The sequence below is a fragment of the Urocampus carinirostris genome, chromosome 16 (assembly GCF_059441175.1).
Source record: "Urocampus carinirostris isolate Australia breed hairy pipefish chromosome 16, RoL_Ucar_1.0, whole genome shotgun sequence".
In the NCBI taxonomy this organism is placed as follows: domain Eukaryota; kingdom Metazoa; phylum Chordata; class Actinopteri; order Syngnathiformes; family Syngnathidae; genus Urocampus; species Urocampus carinirostris.
The window spans coordinates 36,793,229-36,811,577 of record NC_142364.1 but is presented as its reverse complement, the minus strand read 5'-3'; the positions used below and the strand labels follow the sequence as shown (position 1 = coordinate 36,811,577).

Sequence of the window (18,349 nt, the reverse complement as noted above, 5' to 3'; positions counted from 1 at the left end):
TGTGCATATTTAGTTGTCTGTAAACCAGTAGCGAATGGTATGCAGGGTGTAGGGAAGGGGCGTGGTCTACATTGGAACAACAATCCAATGGGATATGAATGGGGAAAAAAATTGAGTGCAGAATTTACAGTAAAAGTGTGCTTAATTTTTGGCCTTTTTATTTGTACAGTTATTTTTGCAATATAAAATGCACATATAGTATTGTACTTCCTCGCGATTGTTTCAATGTTTTGACCTGGTGGGCTGGTTGTCACGTGAGACAATCATGTGACTAAGGTCAAAGTTGAAAGATGCACTTAATTTCACAAACATGGCGGTCCTTGTTGGAGGCAGGGCACTCTCGCAAGCCTTCCGTGTTCCTTTCAGACGCGATAATAGCGCGTGCCAACTCGTTTCGTCACACTTCCCTTCAGGATGGCATTTCGGCTCTGCAAAATCATATTTGGCCCCCTTCACCTATGGCTTATTGGCACGGCATTATAGCTTGGAGGCAAAGGACGACTTGGTCGTGAGGTATCTTGACAGAGACGATGAGGGTAAGTATTTGGTTACCCCTTTTTCCTCTTCGGTTATCAGCTGCATGGACAGCTCTGTAACGGGGCTCGGAAGGCCATCTATGACTCTTCATGAGTACGTCTGGCCCGGAAACAAAATAGGTCACGCGCAATAATATGCTGCTGTAGTGGGTTTTACATACTTCACCCATGGAACCATTGTTCAGTTAGCGAGTTCCTAGGGGGACTCTTATTTCGGCCGGTGTTGTGCCCAAATCCGACTCCTATGCAAAATCCTCCCCCCTTGCGTGAACGCGCATTCTGCTGCGCTTCCAACAAAAGCGATCGTATTCTATATTAAACGCTTATTAAAACAATAAAGCGAGCTAATTATAACAATTGGGAGATCCTAGTCCAGGGGTCGGGAACCTATGGCTCGCGAGCCATATATGGCTCTTTCTACGAGTATCTGTGGCTCAGAGACAGATTTGATTGCATGCAAAATTTCTCCATCTTGTCCAAAACTTGTTTCGTCTATCCTATTAAGTTACACGCAAAGCCAACCCGAAGCTTACTGACGAAAGATTACTTCGCAGTATATATATGGCACGTTTTTCACTACAATTTACAGTCAAGGTGTCACACAAAAAAATGGGGGGGAAAAAAACTCGTTTTAGCTGTACAACGCTAAAGAATCCTTTATATAAAAGTTCACTATGTAATCTGTGTTCAGTGTTCAGATACCTTATGATGAATCCACAGAACTGTAAATACGCCAAAACACCGGAAGAGAACTTAGTCATTTGATTGGGTGAGTGGGAGGGATGGGTGGAGCTATGCAAAAAGTACAAGCACTCCTTCCCATCTCTCGCCAAAGGTAAGCACATAAGGCTCCCTATTCTCAGAATGTTGTGACGTTTTTACAAAATAAATGCTTGCATCTGGTTTTGAAACCAATATGTATGATAGAAAAGGGTCAAAAGGAGTTTAACCGATCTTGAGTCATTGCAAGAAAGAGACAAGTTTAAAGTGGTCTGTTTGTTGATTTTGGGACAGGGGCTCTGGCATTATTCTCTTTTCATAATTTTTATCAAATCATCAAAAATAAATGTGCTGAAGACTAAGCTTTTGCCTGGGGCGCGGGTTTAGCAATTTAGTAAATTTGTCTCCTAATATATGGTGTGGCTCTTTCCCCAAATAAAATTAATATTTTTTGCTTTTATGGCTCTTTGAGTCAAAAAGGTTCCCGACCCCTGTCCTAGTCTATATAACGCGTTTATTCAAACAATAAAGTGCGATCGTATTCTTCAAAATGCGTTTGTTAACGCGGATGAAAAAGCCACCAACGTCAATGCACGCTTCCGACAAAAGCGATCGTATTCTATATAATACCCTTTTTTAAAAAAAAAAAGCGAGCTAATGTAACAATTGGGAGATCCTAGTCTATATAACGTGTTTATGTAAACAATAAAGTGCGATCGTATTCTACAAAATGCGTTTGTTAACGCGGATGAAAAAGTCTCCAACGTCAATGTACGCTATGATTTCCGCGATCACAACTAATTGTACACAAATAGCCTTTATTTGATGTACTATAATAGCCTTATGTAATGTCTTTTTTATTTTGAATGAAACCCTGGTTGCATTGGATCCCGCGGTGTAAACAAATTGTTGTTGTTGTTTTTGTTTTGTTTTTTTCATTTAAAATCGGACTTCCCTGCCTATACTGGTTGCAAAGTAAGACACGCTTTAAACCGTATTATGTTTTTTGGTTTTGGGATCCAACTACAGAGGAATACCTCCACTTTGTGATGTGTTACTGAATAGGTGTTCGACCAATCTAGTTCGTTTTTATTACTACTGTTAATAATAGTAATATTATTATTATGAGAAACGTCTGAAAGTTTTCAAATTCACTGTGCTGACTTATTGGTGCCACAGAAGGTTACTCTAGAAATTACAAGTCTGTATCTCCAACAGAGTCTACTTTAGCAGGGGAGTCAGATTTTTTTGCCTGCCCAAATCCTCCCCCCCTGCTAACTCCTGAATAAAAACTCCAAATGACCCCAAATTCACTGTCCTGACTTATTTATGCCACAGAAGGTTACTCTAGAACAGGGGTGGGCAATTAATTTTTATCAGGGGCCGCATGAGAAACCTGAATTGTGTCAGAGGGCCCCCAACTTTCTTTCATTGTAAAATGCTCAAATTAAATATTTTGAATAGCTGATGCTGATAATCAGAAGAATATAGCACTCTGTAAATATTTATATTAGGCTATGTGAAATTGTGGTGTATTGGTTAAATAAGAAAAACAATCATTGAACCAGTGCAATTTATTTTTAACTTGTTAATTTCCACAAACAATAACTTGTAATGTTCTCCACCTCATGTTACCTCTTCAGTGAGAATAATCCAGTCTGTTCTGGGCTTGAACAAGGGCATTGAAATCTGGCGGAATGTCTGAAGTGGCTATGCGAAGGACAGCTGAGAGGTGGTCATCAGTCATAGAGGATCTATGTTTGGATTTATTAAACTTCATAACTGAGAATGTCTGTTCACAATGATAGGTAGATCCAAAGAGGACTAGGATCCTCTGAGCATGCTTCCTCAGGTGTGGAAAGTTCTCCTCTTTGAGGGAGGAGTAAAAATCCAGCAGTGAGACTGACTTGAAGTGATCTGCCAGAAGTGTGTCAGACTGCAGATCTATGAGTTCCATCTGCACTTCACTTGGCGCATCATCCACACTGCAGTTGAAGGGAGAAGAGACCATGTGCATTTCACTCTCAAGAGTTTTGAAATCTTGAAATCGCTTTGAAAACTCTGCATGCAATGTTTCTAACATGGTTGAGTACTTTTGGAGGTGATCGCCTGATCTTTTGGCTTCCTTAAGTGTTGGCAAGTGGGTCAGAATGTTGTCCTTCACTTGGCTTGAGAGAAGCTGCAGTTTTCTCATAAAAGCCTTCACTGCACTGTACATCTCATGCACAAAAAGGCCCTTGCTCTGCAGTTTGACATTAAGTTCGTTCATTAGTGCAGTCACATCCACAGTGAATCCGAGGTCTGCCAACCAGTCTTCATCTGAAAGTTCTGAGACGTCATGACCTTTCTGAACACAGAACTCCTGAATCTGGTCTCTCAGGTCCCAGACACTTTTCAGAATTTTGCCAAGGCTGAGCCACCTAACAGTGCAGTGATAGCTTATGTCACCATGTTCAGCCTCATTTTCCTCCAACAAAGCAACAAACTGTCTGTGATTTAAAGCTCTCGCTCTGATGAAGTTAACTATTTTAGTGACAGAATCAACATGTTTCATTTTTAACACTGTCTTACACAACACTTCCTGATGTATGATACAATGCAAAAATGTCAATTTCTGATCAGGGTTCATTTCTGTCACTTTATCCTGCATTCTCTTTAAAAGTCCAACATTTTTCCCGACAAGATTTGGACAACCATCTGTTGTCACACCTGCAAGCTTGTTCCATTTCAGTCCTAACATGTCCATACATGCATTTACCTCTCTGAACAAGTCATTACCTGTGGTTGTCCCTTTTATTGACTGCATGGCTGCCAACTCCTCCGTGATTTGAAAGTCCGCGGTTATCCCACGTAAGAAGATGAGCAGCTGGGCGGTGTCACGTACATCGCAGCTCTCATCCAAAGCCAGAGAAAAAAAGTCAAAGTCGGCCGCTCTTTTCTTCAGCTGAAGCTCTAAATTGTCTGTTTTTATTTTTATGTTCGAAATAAAGTTTTCATCCATTCAAATTTCCCGCGATGTCCTCAATCCGCCTCGTTACAGTGCGTCGGGAGAGTGAAACGTTCTCAAACGCGCCCTTTTTTTCTGGGCACATCAGCTCAGCAGAGTCCCATAAACACTCCTTAATAAACTCTCCGTCGGAAAATGCCTTACTTTTTCTGGCGATTTTATGAGAAATTACATAACTTGTCCTGACGGCTGCATCTCTGGAAGTGTGAAGTTTAGTGAAAAAACCTTGTTGGGTTTGTAGTTTTGCAAGCAATGCATCAGACTCCCTTGCACGCTCTTCACCAGACAGGTTTCTGTATTCATCTTCATGCTTGGTCGTGTAGTGGCGATTCAAATTATATTCTTTAAACACAGCAACCTGTGTACCACAGACTAAGCACACTGCTTTACCTTTAATTTCTGTAAAGAAATATTTGGCAGTCCATGTCTTGTTGAAAAAACGGCATTCATTATCAACTTTTCTTTTCTTGGGGTGTGCCGACATCTTGAGGGTACCCTGGCGAACAGTATCACCTTCACTCACTCAAGTGTATACGCGCGTGAAGGCGCTACGTCTATGAAGTGTATATGTAGTCAAAATAAAATTTCAAAAAAATTGTTTAATTTATGGTGTTTATGATTGGTCTTACGCGGGCCGGACAGGGACGTACAAAGGGCCGGATGTGGCCCGCGGGCCGTAATTTGCCCAGGTCTGCTTTAGAAGTTACAAGTCTGTATCTCAAACAGGGTCTATTTTAGCAGGGGGGGAAGGATTTGGGCAGGCTTTTTTGTTGTTTTGCCTGCCCAAATCCCCTCCATGCTAACTCCTGAATAAAAACTCAGAATGATCCCAAATTCACTGTGCTGACTTATTTATGCCACAGAACGTTACTCTAGAAGTTACAAGTCTGTATCTCAAACAGGATCTATTTTAGCAGGGGAGTCAGATTTTGGCAGGTAAAATGCCTGCCCAATTTCTCTCCCCCCCTGCTAACTCCTGAATTAAAACTCAGAATGACCCCAAGTTAACTTATTGATGCCACAGAAGGTTACTCTACAAGTCTATTTCAATGAAAATGTTGAAAGGTAACTAATCTGAAAGTACTTTCAGGCTGATTTGAATAACGGGTCAAATCTGACCTGCTAAAACAATACTTTTTGCAGTTTTCTAAGAAAATTACAAGGATTGGTTCAAAGATTCCAAGTACAATACAACAACTTTATGGTCAATAAATTGTCTATTTACAGTAACAACTGAAAAGAGTCGGAAATACTCCAAAAACACCTAGGTGACATATTGATGTAAACAGAATGGTATCCTGCATCTGCTTCTGACTACCCCTTTCCAAACATGTTATGTAACATTATTTTGTTGTTGACTCGTTGTTTTTGTCCTGTTTTTATTTTAATGTTTGAAATAAAAGTTTTCAATCATTCATTCATCCTAAAACAGAGATGTCGAACTTACAGCCCACGGGCCAGATTTGGCCTGCCAGATGAACATGTTACATCCCTGTGTGGTATGCTCTTCTGTGATTCTTTTTTCAGTTGTTACTGTAAATAGACAATTTATTGACCATAAAGTTGTTGTATTGTACTTGGAATCTTTGAACCAATCCTTGTAATTTTCTTATAAAACTGCAAAAACAATTGTTTTAGCAGGTCAGATTTGACCCGTTCTTCAAATCAACCTGAAAGTACTTACAGATAGTAGATACCGACTTGTAACTTCTATTGTAACCTTCTGTAGCACCAATAAGTCAGCACAGTGAATTTGGGGTTATTTGGACTTTTTATTCAAGAGTTAGCAGGGGGGGGGAGATTTGGGCAGCCAAAAAAATCTGACTCCCCTGCTAAAATAGACTCTGTTGGAGATACAGGCTTGTAACTTCTATAGTAATCTTCTGTGGCACCAATAAGTCAGCACAGTGAATTTGGGGTCATTTGGAGTTTTTATTCATGAGTTAGCAGGGGGGGGGGGGGGGGGGATTTGTTTTTATTCATGAGTTAGCAGGGGGGGGGGGGGGGGGGGGAGATTTGGGCAGGCTTTTTTGTTGCTTTACCTGCCCAAATCCCCCCCCCCCCTGCTAAAATAGATCATGTTTGAAATACAGACTTGTAACTTCTAGAGTAACCTTCTGTGGCACAAATAAGTCAGCCCAGTGAATTTGGGGTCATTTGGAGTTTTTATTCAGGAGTTAGCAGGAGGGGGAGGATTTGGGCAGGCAAAACAACAAAAAAGCCTGCCCAAATCCTCCCCCCCTGCTAAAACAGACTCTGTTTGAGATACAGACTTGTAACTTTTATAGTAACCTTCTGTGGCACCAATAAGTCAGCACAGTGAATTTGAAAACTTTCAGACGTTTCTCATAACAATATTATTATTATTATTATTATTATTAACAGTAGTAATAAAAACGAACTAGATTGGTCGAACGCCTATTCAGTAACACATCACAAAATGGAGGTATTCCTCTGCAGTTGGATCCCAAAACCCAAAAACATAATAAGGTTTAAAGCGTGTCTTACTTTGCAACCAGTATAGGCAGGGAAGTCCGATTTTAAATAAAAAAAAAAACAACAACAATTTGTTTACACCGCGGGATCCAATGCAACCAGGGTTTCATTCACAATAAAAAAGACATTACATAAGGCTATTATAGTACATCAAATAAAGGCTTTTTGTGTACAATTAGCTGTGATCGCGGAAATCATAGCGTACATTGACGTTGGTGACTTTTTCATCCGCGTTAACAAACGCATTTTGTAGAATACGATCGCACTTTATTGTTTACATAAACGTGTTATATAGACTAGGATCTCCCAATTGTTACAATTAGCTCGCTTTATTTTTTTAAAAAGCGTATTATATAGAATACGATCACTTTTGTTGGAAGCGTACATTGACGTTGGTGGCTTTTTCATCCGCGTTAACAAACGCATTTTGTAGAATACGATCGCACTTTATTGTTTGAATAAACGCGTTATATAGACTAGGATCTCCCAATTGTTATAATTAGCTCGCTTTATTGTTTTAATAAGCGTTTTATATAGAATACGATCGCTTTTGTTGGAAGCGCAGCAGAATGCGCGTTCACGCAAGGGGGGAGGATTTTGCATAGGAGTCGGATTTGGGCACAACACCGGCTCGAGCCACTCTCGTGTTTGGTTTTGTTATTGCAAGTTTAAATGTCATTAAAGCATTTTTCGTTGGCACCTTTGTTTGACACTCCGCCTACGACTCCCGCCTCTGCTCGCTACATCGGTGACCCCGACATTAGTCTCGTGGAAGTTTCAGAGGCCGTGCATAAAACTGAGCATACCGACATGGCATACGCGCCCGTTTTCAAGCTCCCCGAGTTCTGGGAGTCATCGGCGTTAACATGGTTCGCACAAGCAGAGGCTCAATTCGCCCTTTGCGGAATCACTGATGATGACTCTCGCTATTACCACGTGGTGTCTGCTCTGGGGAGCTCAACTGCAGCCAGAGCGGTGAGCTTCATCACATCCCCTCCTGAACTGGATAAATATAAGGGACTGAAGGCATATCTCCTCAGAATCTTTGAACTGTCGCGTTCTGAGCGTGCTCAACGCCTCCTTGCTATTCAGGGCTTAGGAGACAGTAAGCCATCGGATCACATGGAAATGATGTTAAACTTGCTTGGCACCGAAGAGCCAAATTTGCTTTTCACTGAACTTTTTCTGCGTCACATGCCGCCGCATGTCCAGACGGCGCTTGCGAATACAACCATTACAGATCCGCGTGCACTGGCAGAGGAAGCGGACCGGTTTTTCCTGGCCACATAATAAACATGAGGTGCTGGCCCCTACACGCACCTACACACCATCAAGTGCGACGCCCCCATCCAGCAAGGCACGCGCGGCCACTGACGATCATAATGTGTCAGATCTGTGTTACTACTATGCACGTTTTGGGCCCAAGGCCAAGAAGTGCTGTCCCCCTTGCACCTCCAACGCGACGGGAAACTTCAAGGCCTGCACTCTGTAGCGGCTGTGAGTGCAGGCGCAAGAAACCGGCTACTGTTCATCTGGGACGCCATCTCCGGCCACAAGTTCTTGTGTGACACGGGCGCCCAGAGGAGCGTCCTCCCTGCCACTGTGGACGATGTGGGGGGGGGGGAACACATGGACCTCCATTAACTTCTGCCAATGACACCCCGATCCGCACATACGGGACCTGGACAGTGGACGTGTGTTTTGGGGGTCAGCAGTTTACATGGGACTTTTTCACTGCGGATATTGCTTTTCCTCTTCTTGGTGCAGATTTTCTGTGTGCCAATGGACTACTCGTCGATGTAAAAAATGGCCGCCTCGTTGACGCATTGAATTTCTCCTCTCTCGCGTGTGTCCGTGACTAAGGGATTTTTGAGGGTCTGTCCAGCTCTCTCTTGGACGGTGATATTTACCACCGGCTCCTCGCCGAGTTCCCCAGTCTGGCGAAGCCCACCTTCTCAGCCTCCACGACCAGACATGGGGTTGAGCACCACATTGAAACCAAGGGGCCCCCGGTTCATGCCAGGGCCCGACGACTCAATCCAGACAGACTGGCAGCTGCTAAATCCGAATTTGCCAACATGGAATGTCTCTGCATCATTCGCCGATCAGACAGCCCCTGGGCCTCACTACTACACATGGTCCCGAAACCAGGCGGTGGCTGGCGCCCATGCGGGGACTGTCGCCGCCTTAACGAGGCTACCACGCCCGACCGTTACCCAGTCCCGCACATTCAAGACTTCTCTGCACACCTGGCAGGCAAACTTCTCTTTTCCAAGGTGGACCTAGTGCGGGGATACCACCAACTGCCAGTGCATCCCTCAGATATACCGAAGACGGCCGCGATAACTCCATTTGGGTTGTTCGAATTTCTCAGGATGCCGTTCGGATTGAAAAATGCCGCTCAGTCCTTCCAAAGGCTGATGGATTCAGTGCTCAGGGACATGCCTTTTGTTTTAGTCTACCTGGACGACGTCCTTGTTGCCAGCTCCTCAGAAGAGGAACACTTGGAGCACCTCAGGGACCTCTTCACCAAGCTCAGTCAGCATGGCCTGATTATAAATCCCGCGAAATTTGTTTTTGGCATACCCTCCATCCACTTCCTTGGGCATCTCATCACCAAGGATGGGGCTTGCCCCTACCGTCTAAGGTAGAGGCCGTCTCCACCTTTCCTCAGCCGCCAACAGCACGGGGCCTCAGGGAGTTTCTCGGCATGGTGACATTCTACCAAAGGTTTATTGGGCGAGCCGCTGATGTCATGCGCCCACTCTACGAGGCCCTCAAGGGTAGGTCACCCAATCAAGCTGTTGAATGGAACACTGAGAGGACCAAGGCATTCGAGGACACAAAAACCGCGCTGTGCCAGGCAGCTATGCTGGCTCACCCAGCCCCCGGAGACCCAGTTGCACTCACTACAGACGCATCAGACCTTGCAGTGGGTGCCGTGTTCGAACAGTGGGTTGACAATGCTTGGCAACCACTCGCCTTTAGTCGCCAGCTGGTCCCCAGAGAACGTAAATACAGTGCATTCGCCAGAGAACTACTTGCCATCTGGTTGGCGATTCGCCACTTCCGTTTCATCTTGGAGTGCCGTGAGTTCATCGTCTTTGTTGTTCATAAGCCTCTTACGTTCTCCATGTCCAAGACGTCCGAACCGTGGTCCGCCCGCCAGCAGCGCCATCTCTCATTCATATCGGAATACACGACTGACATCAGGCACATTGCTGGGAAGTCCAACGTGGTTGTGGATTGCCTGTCCAGAGTCACCATCAGCGCTGTGCAATTGGGGCTTGATTATTCCAGTATGAGTGTGGACCAGGCTTCTGATAACTGCGTCCAAACGCTCAAGAGCTCAGACACTGGTTTGCGGCTGGAGGAGGTTGCGGTCGGAGACTCGGGGGGCCAAGCTGTGTTGTGACCTCTCCATGGGTTGGCCTAGGCAGCTTGTCCCTGCTGGCTGGCGTCGGGCTGTTTTTGAGGCAATACACGGCCTGTCTCATCCTGGCAGGAAAGCATCCATTAAGCTAGTGGCCCAGAAGTTTGTGTAGAAAGGGATGAGAAAGGACGTGCGGGACTGGGCCGACTCATGCGTGGCATGTCAACACGCCAAAGTGCATCTTCACATCAAGGCCCCATTGGAACCCTTCGCCATCCCCGAACGGAAGTTTGACCACGTTAACATTGACCTGGTGGGCCCACTGCCCCCTTCACACGGTTTCACTTACCTCCTGACGATGGTGGACAGGACGACCCGACCTCCGAGGTGTGGAACACGGTTGCCGAGGGCCTGAGGGTCAAACTTCACCGCACCACTGCCTACCACCCCCAGGCAAACGGGTTGTGCGAGCGGTTCCACCGCTCAATGAAAGCGGCCCTGCGCGCCGGCCTGACCGATGGGGACTGGGTCGATAAGCTACCCTGGGTCATGCTGGGACTGAGGACCGCTCCCAAAGAGGACCTTCAGTGCTCTTCAGCTTAGTTGGTTTACGGTCAAGTGCTGCGGGTGCCAGGTGATTTCATCCCAGACCCAACGACACCCTGGGCCGCATCCAGGGAGAAGTCCATCTTGCAGGGCACTGCGGGAGCGTTTGTGCCTATCCCCACATCGCGACACGGCAGGCCAGTTTCACAGGTTCCCTCCAACCTGCGCTCTGCTGGTTTTGTCTTCATTCGCCACAATGCCCACCGCGGACCATTGCGCCCTCCCTATGATGGACCTTTTAAGGTCCTGCAGCATGGTGACAAGACCATGGTCGTGGACATTGGTGGTAGGCCAGAGACTGTCTCCGTGGACAGGGTTAAGCCTGCCCACATGGATATGTCCAAGCCATTTAGAACTGGCCCAAGCTTCACGGCGCGGCCGTCCTCCTGCGGCACGACCCTCCGGCCCCGTGGGTACCCACTCTGACCCTCCGCCCCCAGCACCTGTGGGCTCTCCAACTGAGTCCACAAGCTCTCACCCCCCTGCTGTACCAGCTCCTTGTACCCGCAGTCAGCATCCCAACCAGGCACAGAGACTTTTACTATGGGTGAATTCTGAGGGGGCTTGTGTAGTGGGTTTTACATACTTCAACCATGGAACCATTGTTCAGTTAGCGAGTTCCTAGGGGGACTCTTATTTCGGCCGGCTTGAGCCACTCTCGTGTGTTTTTTTTGTTATTGCAAGTTTAAATGTAATTAAAGCAGCTTTCGTTGGCACCTTTGTTTGACACTCCGCCTACGACTCCCGTCTCTGCTCGCTACACTGCATTGTTAAATAAAGAGCTGTACAAAGCACGTGCGAAGCTGGGACGACACTGAATACATATAAGGTTTGGTCCAATATAGAGCATAGTTTACTGTCGAGTTTTCACACCAATAGACCCAGTTTTTGCTGTACATTGTGAAAGAATATTCTATATGAAAGCTCATTAAACAATCAATATTCATTGTAGGAATGCTATGACAAAAATCCACTGAGCAAACATCCAAAAGCTCTAGCAAAGCAATCACAGCAATTTGATTGGGCGAGCGATAGGAGTGGGCAGAGCTATACACACAGCTCCCTCACTGCCTCTTCTCCCAGCCCAGTGGCGTCTTCACCAAAGGTAAATACGTTTGTATCCTCGTAAGAGCTTTGCTTACACGTTGATTTGAAACAATTTTTTAAAGACAAAAATGACTGTCAAATGAGCCTCAACTCTTAAGTAACTGCAAGTGGGAGACTAATTTTAAGTGGTATATTACCAGGGTTTTTATGGAATCCTTGTGAAAAAGCTTGATTTTTAATGTTGTGCTTTCTAGGTCCCTAAAATGCTTCAACTTGGGGTGAAGTGCTTGAAAATGCTTGAAATTGTTGCCATTGCCATGCTTTTTGACAGTCTGACTTTATAGGGTGGGTGGTTTGGTATGGATTTCTTAACCACCAGGTTCATAGGGGCACCTTTTCCTGTAGTGCAGGGGTCGGGAACCTATGGCTCGCGAGCCTGATGTGGCTCTTTTGATGATAATATATGGCTCACAAATCTGAGGTTGGGGTTTAAAAAAAATGATCTTTTGTTTAAATCCATCCATCGATTTTCTACTGCTCGTGTCTTGTGCTGAGTTCCGGTTGCATGAGCGATTGTCTATTATTTTAATTGGATGATAATACCCTACGTTGGCCAATACTGGGCCGTTGCTGGGGGCACAGGTACACGCCCCCTTTTGCTTCCATTGGCACTTGGCTGTTGGTCATTAGCTCAAAGCTAACCCTTCGACAGAGAAGATGGCGAAACGAAAAAAAGATGATGAATATTGTATAATTCAGGACGAATGGACCAAAGAATTTGCCTTTGTGGAGAGGTATGCCTAATTTGCAATGACAAAATTGTATCGATGAAACAGTTGAATGTAAAGCGGCACTTCGACACACGCCGTGCTGCCTTTGCATTGAAGATGTGGATGAACAAGTTCAAATCACTGAATGAAGAGTTGGAAAGAACTCCACGACAGAAAGCGGAGTTGGCGAGCAAGTACATGTGGACAGAAATGAACAAACTTCAACCCGAAGACGAGCTGATTCTCAAAACTTGGACTGCGCTTCCAGTCACATACCACACACTGAGGCATGTGAGTATTGGTGTATTGACAATGTTTGGATCGATGTATTCATGTGAGCAGTCATTTTCACATCTCAAAAACATCCAAGTCCAACCTACCATCGCGTTTAACGGATGAAAGCCTCAATGCCTGCATGAAGCTTAAACTCACCAAGTACCAACCAAACTACAAAACCATCAGCAAATCCATGTAGCACCAGAAGTTGCGTTAATGGTGAGTATTATAACATTATATAAAATAATAAATTAAGAAGCTTTTTATGCTCACATTTAATTGAATTCAGTCTTAAAACATATTATATGGCTCTCACTGAAACAAATTTCCAATAAATTGTGCTTTTATGGCTCTCTCAGTCAAAAAGGTTCCCGACCCCTGCTGTAGTGTATGGGCAAGTACAGCCTGGTGGCACCCATCCCTCTCTAGGGTACTGACTCTAACGACAACGCAGTAAAAACTTTTTTTTTTCAAAAAGGTGTGTGAAAATGACGCTGAGATGCCCGCTCTGGTGGCATTGTCGTGTGAAGCGCCACTGTCCCCTACTGGTCGCACACAAGAGGACAGCTCAAATTAGGAAACCGGCTGTTTTGGCTCTGTTCACTGAGAAGAGCCAAACGGCTCCTCAGATTTTTTTCTTCATGCTACATTATCAATAAGGCGGCATAGTTCTGTCCGCGGCACAGTTCTCTGAGGTCATGGGTTCAAATCCAGCTACCAAACTTCCAGTGCAGAGTTTGCATGTTCTCCCTGTGCTTGCGTGGGTTTCTTCCGGGCACTCTGGTTTCCTCCCACATTCCACGAAAATGCATATCAGGTTAATAAGCAGGTCCTAATTGTCCCTACTTGTGAATGAGCGTATGGTTGTTTGTCTCTGTGTGCTATGGACTGGTTGGCAACCAGTTCAGGGTGTCCCCTGCCCACTTCCGAAAATAGCTGGGATGGGGTCTGGCACCCCGGGACCCTACTGAGGATAAGTGATGCAGACAATGGATGGATAGATGGATATCAATAATAATAAAACATTATGCACCAATTTTTTTAGTAATTAGTAATTTCATATGTCTTAAAGGGATCCCTGAAAAACACATGAAATAATATAAATTAAAATATTCACAGATTTACAGAACAATTTTAGCTTTTTACAAGTTGAACAGATCTACAGTCGAAAAACAACAATTAAATCTCTTCAGTGCTGAAAATAAATACTTTTTTTTTTTTTTTTTTTTTTGCTCAATAATTGACCTGAGTTTTTGATTTTTCCGATATGGCGCCTCGAAAGGCAGTCTCTAAACCATGTTTTTGCGGTGCCGTAGACCATGGAGCGATGATTCAATGCAGTCACTGCAAGCACTACATTCATTACGAGTGCTCTGGGTTGTCAGTTCAGGACTTAAGCCTCGCGATTCAAGATAAGCAAGCTACTTACATCTGCAAGTCCTGCGTCCCCGGCTTATCCGCTGATGACAAGGATTCTTACGCCTCTCTGAGTAGCTCTGGAACGGTGTTCACCTACGTGGATAGCACTCCAGTGCCTTTATCCGGGTCGTCTGGGCCGTGCGGTGCCCTGAACTCTGCTGATTTCGTCTCCACTGTCCGTGTAACCGTGAAGGCCATGGTACCAACTCTGGTCCGAGAGATTATGAGTCAGATGATGCCAGAAGTTGCCAGAATGTCGACTAGCCTAATAGAGGAAATGCTAGCAAAGGAGGCTAGGTAGCATAATCTCGTGGTGGTTGGAGCAAAGACACATCGAGAAAATGGTGAAACTGTTCAGGATACCCAGCTCTTTCAGGAAGTCGCCGAAGCAGTTCCGGGAGTAGAGAAACAGGACATTCTGGAGGTTTTTCGTGATGGAAGGCCGAGGAATGATGGTAAACCCAGGATTGTGAAGATCCGATTTCGGAATACAAGATCAAGGCTGGCGTTTCTCCGTGGATTCAATCGGGTGAAAAGTACCTTTCCGGCGTTGTCTTCTGGATTTGTTCGTCCAGATATGACACCAAAAGAAAGGCAACGCGACAGGGAACTACAGGACTGACTTAAGCGCCGTCGGGACGAAGGTGAAGTAAACATTATTATACGGGACGGGAAAATTATTGTCAAGCCGGGAAATGCCTAAGGTCGCCTTCGCCTTTATTGAACAGCCCCTTTATTCATCTCATTAATGCCCAATGTTTGACTTCTAAGGCAGATGACTTAGTCTCGTACATCAATTTCTACACCCCTGATATTTTGGCAATTACAGAAACTTGGTACTCCGCTGGTGACACAGGGCCAACTATAGCGAAATATCCTACCATTAGAACTGACCGAAAAAATGCTCAACATGGAGGAGTTTTGCTGATGATTTCTCATGGTATATCTGTGTTTTCTGTCGCTAATTATCAATTCGATAGAATTGAGTTATTGAGTTGTGATATTCTTATTTCTGGGGTGAAGCTGAGAATAGCGCTCGTATATCGCTCTGGTCTGAGCTCTTTTCAGGCCAACGTCGCTATGTTCGAATATCTGAATTCTATTTTTGATACTAAATTGCAAATTCTACTTATGGGTGATTTTAACTTTCCTGACCTTCACCACAGTTTTCTTCAAAATTCTGATACTAATCTAACTTCAATGTTCAAAAACTTGGTTTCAAATGCAGGTTTCTTTCAGCATGTCGAAAAACCAACCAGGGGGTCCAACGTATTAGACCTTGTGTTTTCTACTGACAGATATCTGATTAAAAACATTTACGTTGGGCCGAGTTTCTCTACCAGTGATCACGATTCGGTTACTTTCCAACTTAACCTGGCTCTTAAAAAAGACACCACTGCTCAGAATTACATATATTTTAAAGACTGTGATCTACATGGCATGAGATACTTTCTGTCCAGTGTCAACTGGTATCTCTTATTTGATAATTGTGGGAATATTGAAGAAATGTGGGCAATATTTAAATCAGTTGTTTACACTTTGATATCTGTATACGTACCCTCAGTTGCTGTTACACCTCACGTCAACCGGGATATAGCTGAATTGCATAGGCGAAAGCAGTTTATTCACAAGCTTTATAAACGTGATCGGTTGGCATACTTGGAAAGTTATCAAGATGCTTCAAGGGAACTGCGGAGGGCCATCAGGCGGGAAAGGGTGGCTGAGGTAAATAAAGTTTTAGAGGCTAATAATACTCGTAAATTCTTTTCATACATCAACCGTAAACTAATTTCTAGGGCATCTATTCCCAACCTGAAGGCATCTGACGATACCGTTGCTACAGATAATGCTGATAATGTCCGTATATTAAATGATCAGTATGCCAGTGTTTTTGGTCGTGGCAATGGTGTTTCACCCGACTTTCCCAGCAGAACTTCAGCTGTTCTGAGTTCTGTGGAACTTTCAAAGGAGTTAATTCATGAATACTTGATAAAACTTACCAGCAAATTTTCAGCCGGCCCTGACAAAATTCCAAATTTCTTGCTTAAAAAGCTAGCTGTCTTTTTATGTGAACCATTATTTTACCTGTTCTCTAGATCTTTTGAGGATTCACAGCTGCCTGAGGACTGGCTTAGTGCTATTGTCATACCCATTTTTAAAGGGGGAAGCACAAGTGCAGCCAACTATAGACCAGTTAGCTTGACTAGCTGCGTCTGTAAAGTGTTTGAGAAAATTATCTCAGATGCCATATGGAAATTTATACAGAAGCACAATCTTTTTACGTTTAAACAACATGGGTTTAGGTCTGGACATTCTACCATGACTAACTTGATAGCTCATTTGAATAATATTACCAGTATGTTTTTTGTTCACAATATGGCTGGTCATGTTGTTTACTTAGACTTTTGCAAGGCTTTTGATAAAGTGTCTCATGACAAGCTTTTACAAAAACTGAAATGCTATGGTATTAGTGGAAAACTGCTTGAATGGATAACTGCGTATTTGTCAAATCATAAACGATGCGTAAAAATTGATGATGTTCTTTCAGCGTGGTCGAAAGTTTGTAGTGGGGTACAGCAGGGCTCAGTACTAGGACCATTATTATTTCTGTTTTTTATGAACGACCTACCTGAGGCCATTCAAAGTAGTGACATCTCAATTTTTGCCGATGATGCTAAACTGTCGGCTTTCTTACCAAAAACCCAGGTTGCAGGAACAATTGATTCTCTCCAAAATGACATTAAATCAGTTTTTCTTTGGTCCGAACAGTGGCAACTGCCACTGTCATCTCATAAATGCTTAGCACAGTCGTTTTTTTTCATGGTTCTGTTCCGCTGTATAACATTAATGATCATGATTTGCATGTTGTTACTGAACATAAGGATCTGGGCGTCACTCTTACTTTAAATCTAAAGTTTATCACGCATATCGCCAAAATTACCAACAAAGCCAATAACATAGCATCAAACATTTACAGACACTTTTACAACAAGAACCCAGCATTCTTAGATCGAATGTTTTGCGTTTATGTTAGACCCGGGTTAGAATATAATAGCGTTGTGTGGAACCCTTACTTACTCAAGGACATTAACCTACTGGAAGGAGTTCAATGTCGGTCTACGAAGCGGATACCTGGGATGCACAACTTGTCATATCCGGAAAGACTACAAAGACTGAACTTTTCAAAGTACTACATGGAATGATCGATGTGCCTTTTGATCAATTTTTTTGAGTTCTGTCGTGTTGATGGTTTACGTGGTCACAGACATAGGTTACAGGTGCCTAGACCTACCAGCAACTTGCACGGAAACTTTATTTCTTTCAGGATACCAAAAATTTTGAATTTTTTGCCTGACCGGGTTATTAGTGCAAATACGGTGCAAACCTTTAAGCAAAGGTTGGCAGAAATAGATCTGTCAAATTTCCTTAGGGGAGTGGGCGTAAGGTGACCATATTTGGCCATGCTCACTCTCAGCATTAGTTTTTTCTTTGTGTCATGTTTTGATTAATGTATCCAACAATACCTTCAAAACATTTCATTTCTTTAAGATTGGTGCTGGATTTCTTCCTTTGAATATACTAAAAAATTGGCCTTCAATGTGCTTTAAAAGTGCTTGAATTTGGCAATGAAAAGAGTGTACGGACCCTAAGAAAGGCCTCTGGCATTATTTTTTTTAGAAATGTTGTCAAACCATCAAATGTCACATAGTGTATTAAAAAGTGCTAAAGAATTAGCTTTTGTCTGGAGAGCGGGTTTGGTGGTTTTGTTGATTTTTGTCTTTCAATACATGGTGTGGCTCTCTCTCAAAAAGTATTTTTGCTTTTATGGCTCTTAGTGTTGAGAACTTTCTTGACCCAATCTCTGGAAGATGCATACAATACGTGATGCATGCAGTCTGCGTACATTCCTGGAAAATGTGGAGTTCGCTTTTTATCTGCTTTGTCCTTCAGTGTTAGTCTAGTATGCCCTATAACGTATGAATTATAATCAGTTCGCAGGAAAAATGGCTACACGTTAATTCCTCATGTATTATAATAGAGTAATCGGACTCATACTGTTGATGCTATTACGTTGTAATACATAAAAAATAAACCAACT

The 18,349-nt window shown here is 43.8% G+C and overlaps 1 protein-coding gene across 2 annotated transcripts in view; it reads left to right on the top strand.

Annotated features, from left to right (window-relative positions):
* Positions 1 to 280: 280 nt before the first annotated feature.
* The window catches only part of auh (AU RNA binding methylglutaconyl-CoA hydratase), a 34,775-nt gene continuing 16,706 nt past the window's right edge, over positions 281 to 18,349 (top strand). Inside the window, exon 1 of one of the 2 annotated variants that reach the window (XM_088355586.1) lies at positions 281 to 536. In XM_088355586.1, coding sequence (XP_088211712.1) covers positions 311 to 536 — 226 coding nt within the window. In that variant the 5' untranslated portion in view covers positions 281 to 310. The remainder of the gene's footprint in view (positions 537 to 18,349) is intronic. The other variant, XM_088355585.1, reaches the window with a different exon arrangement.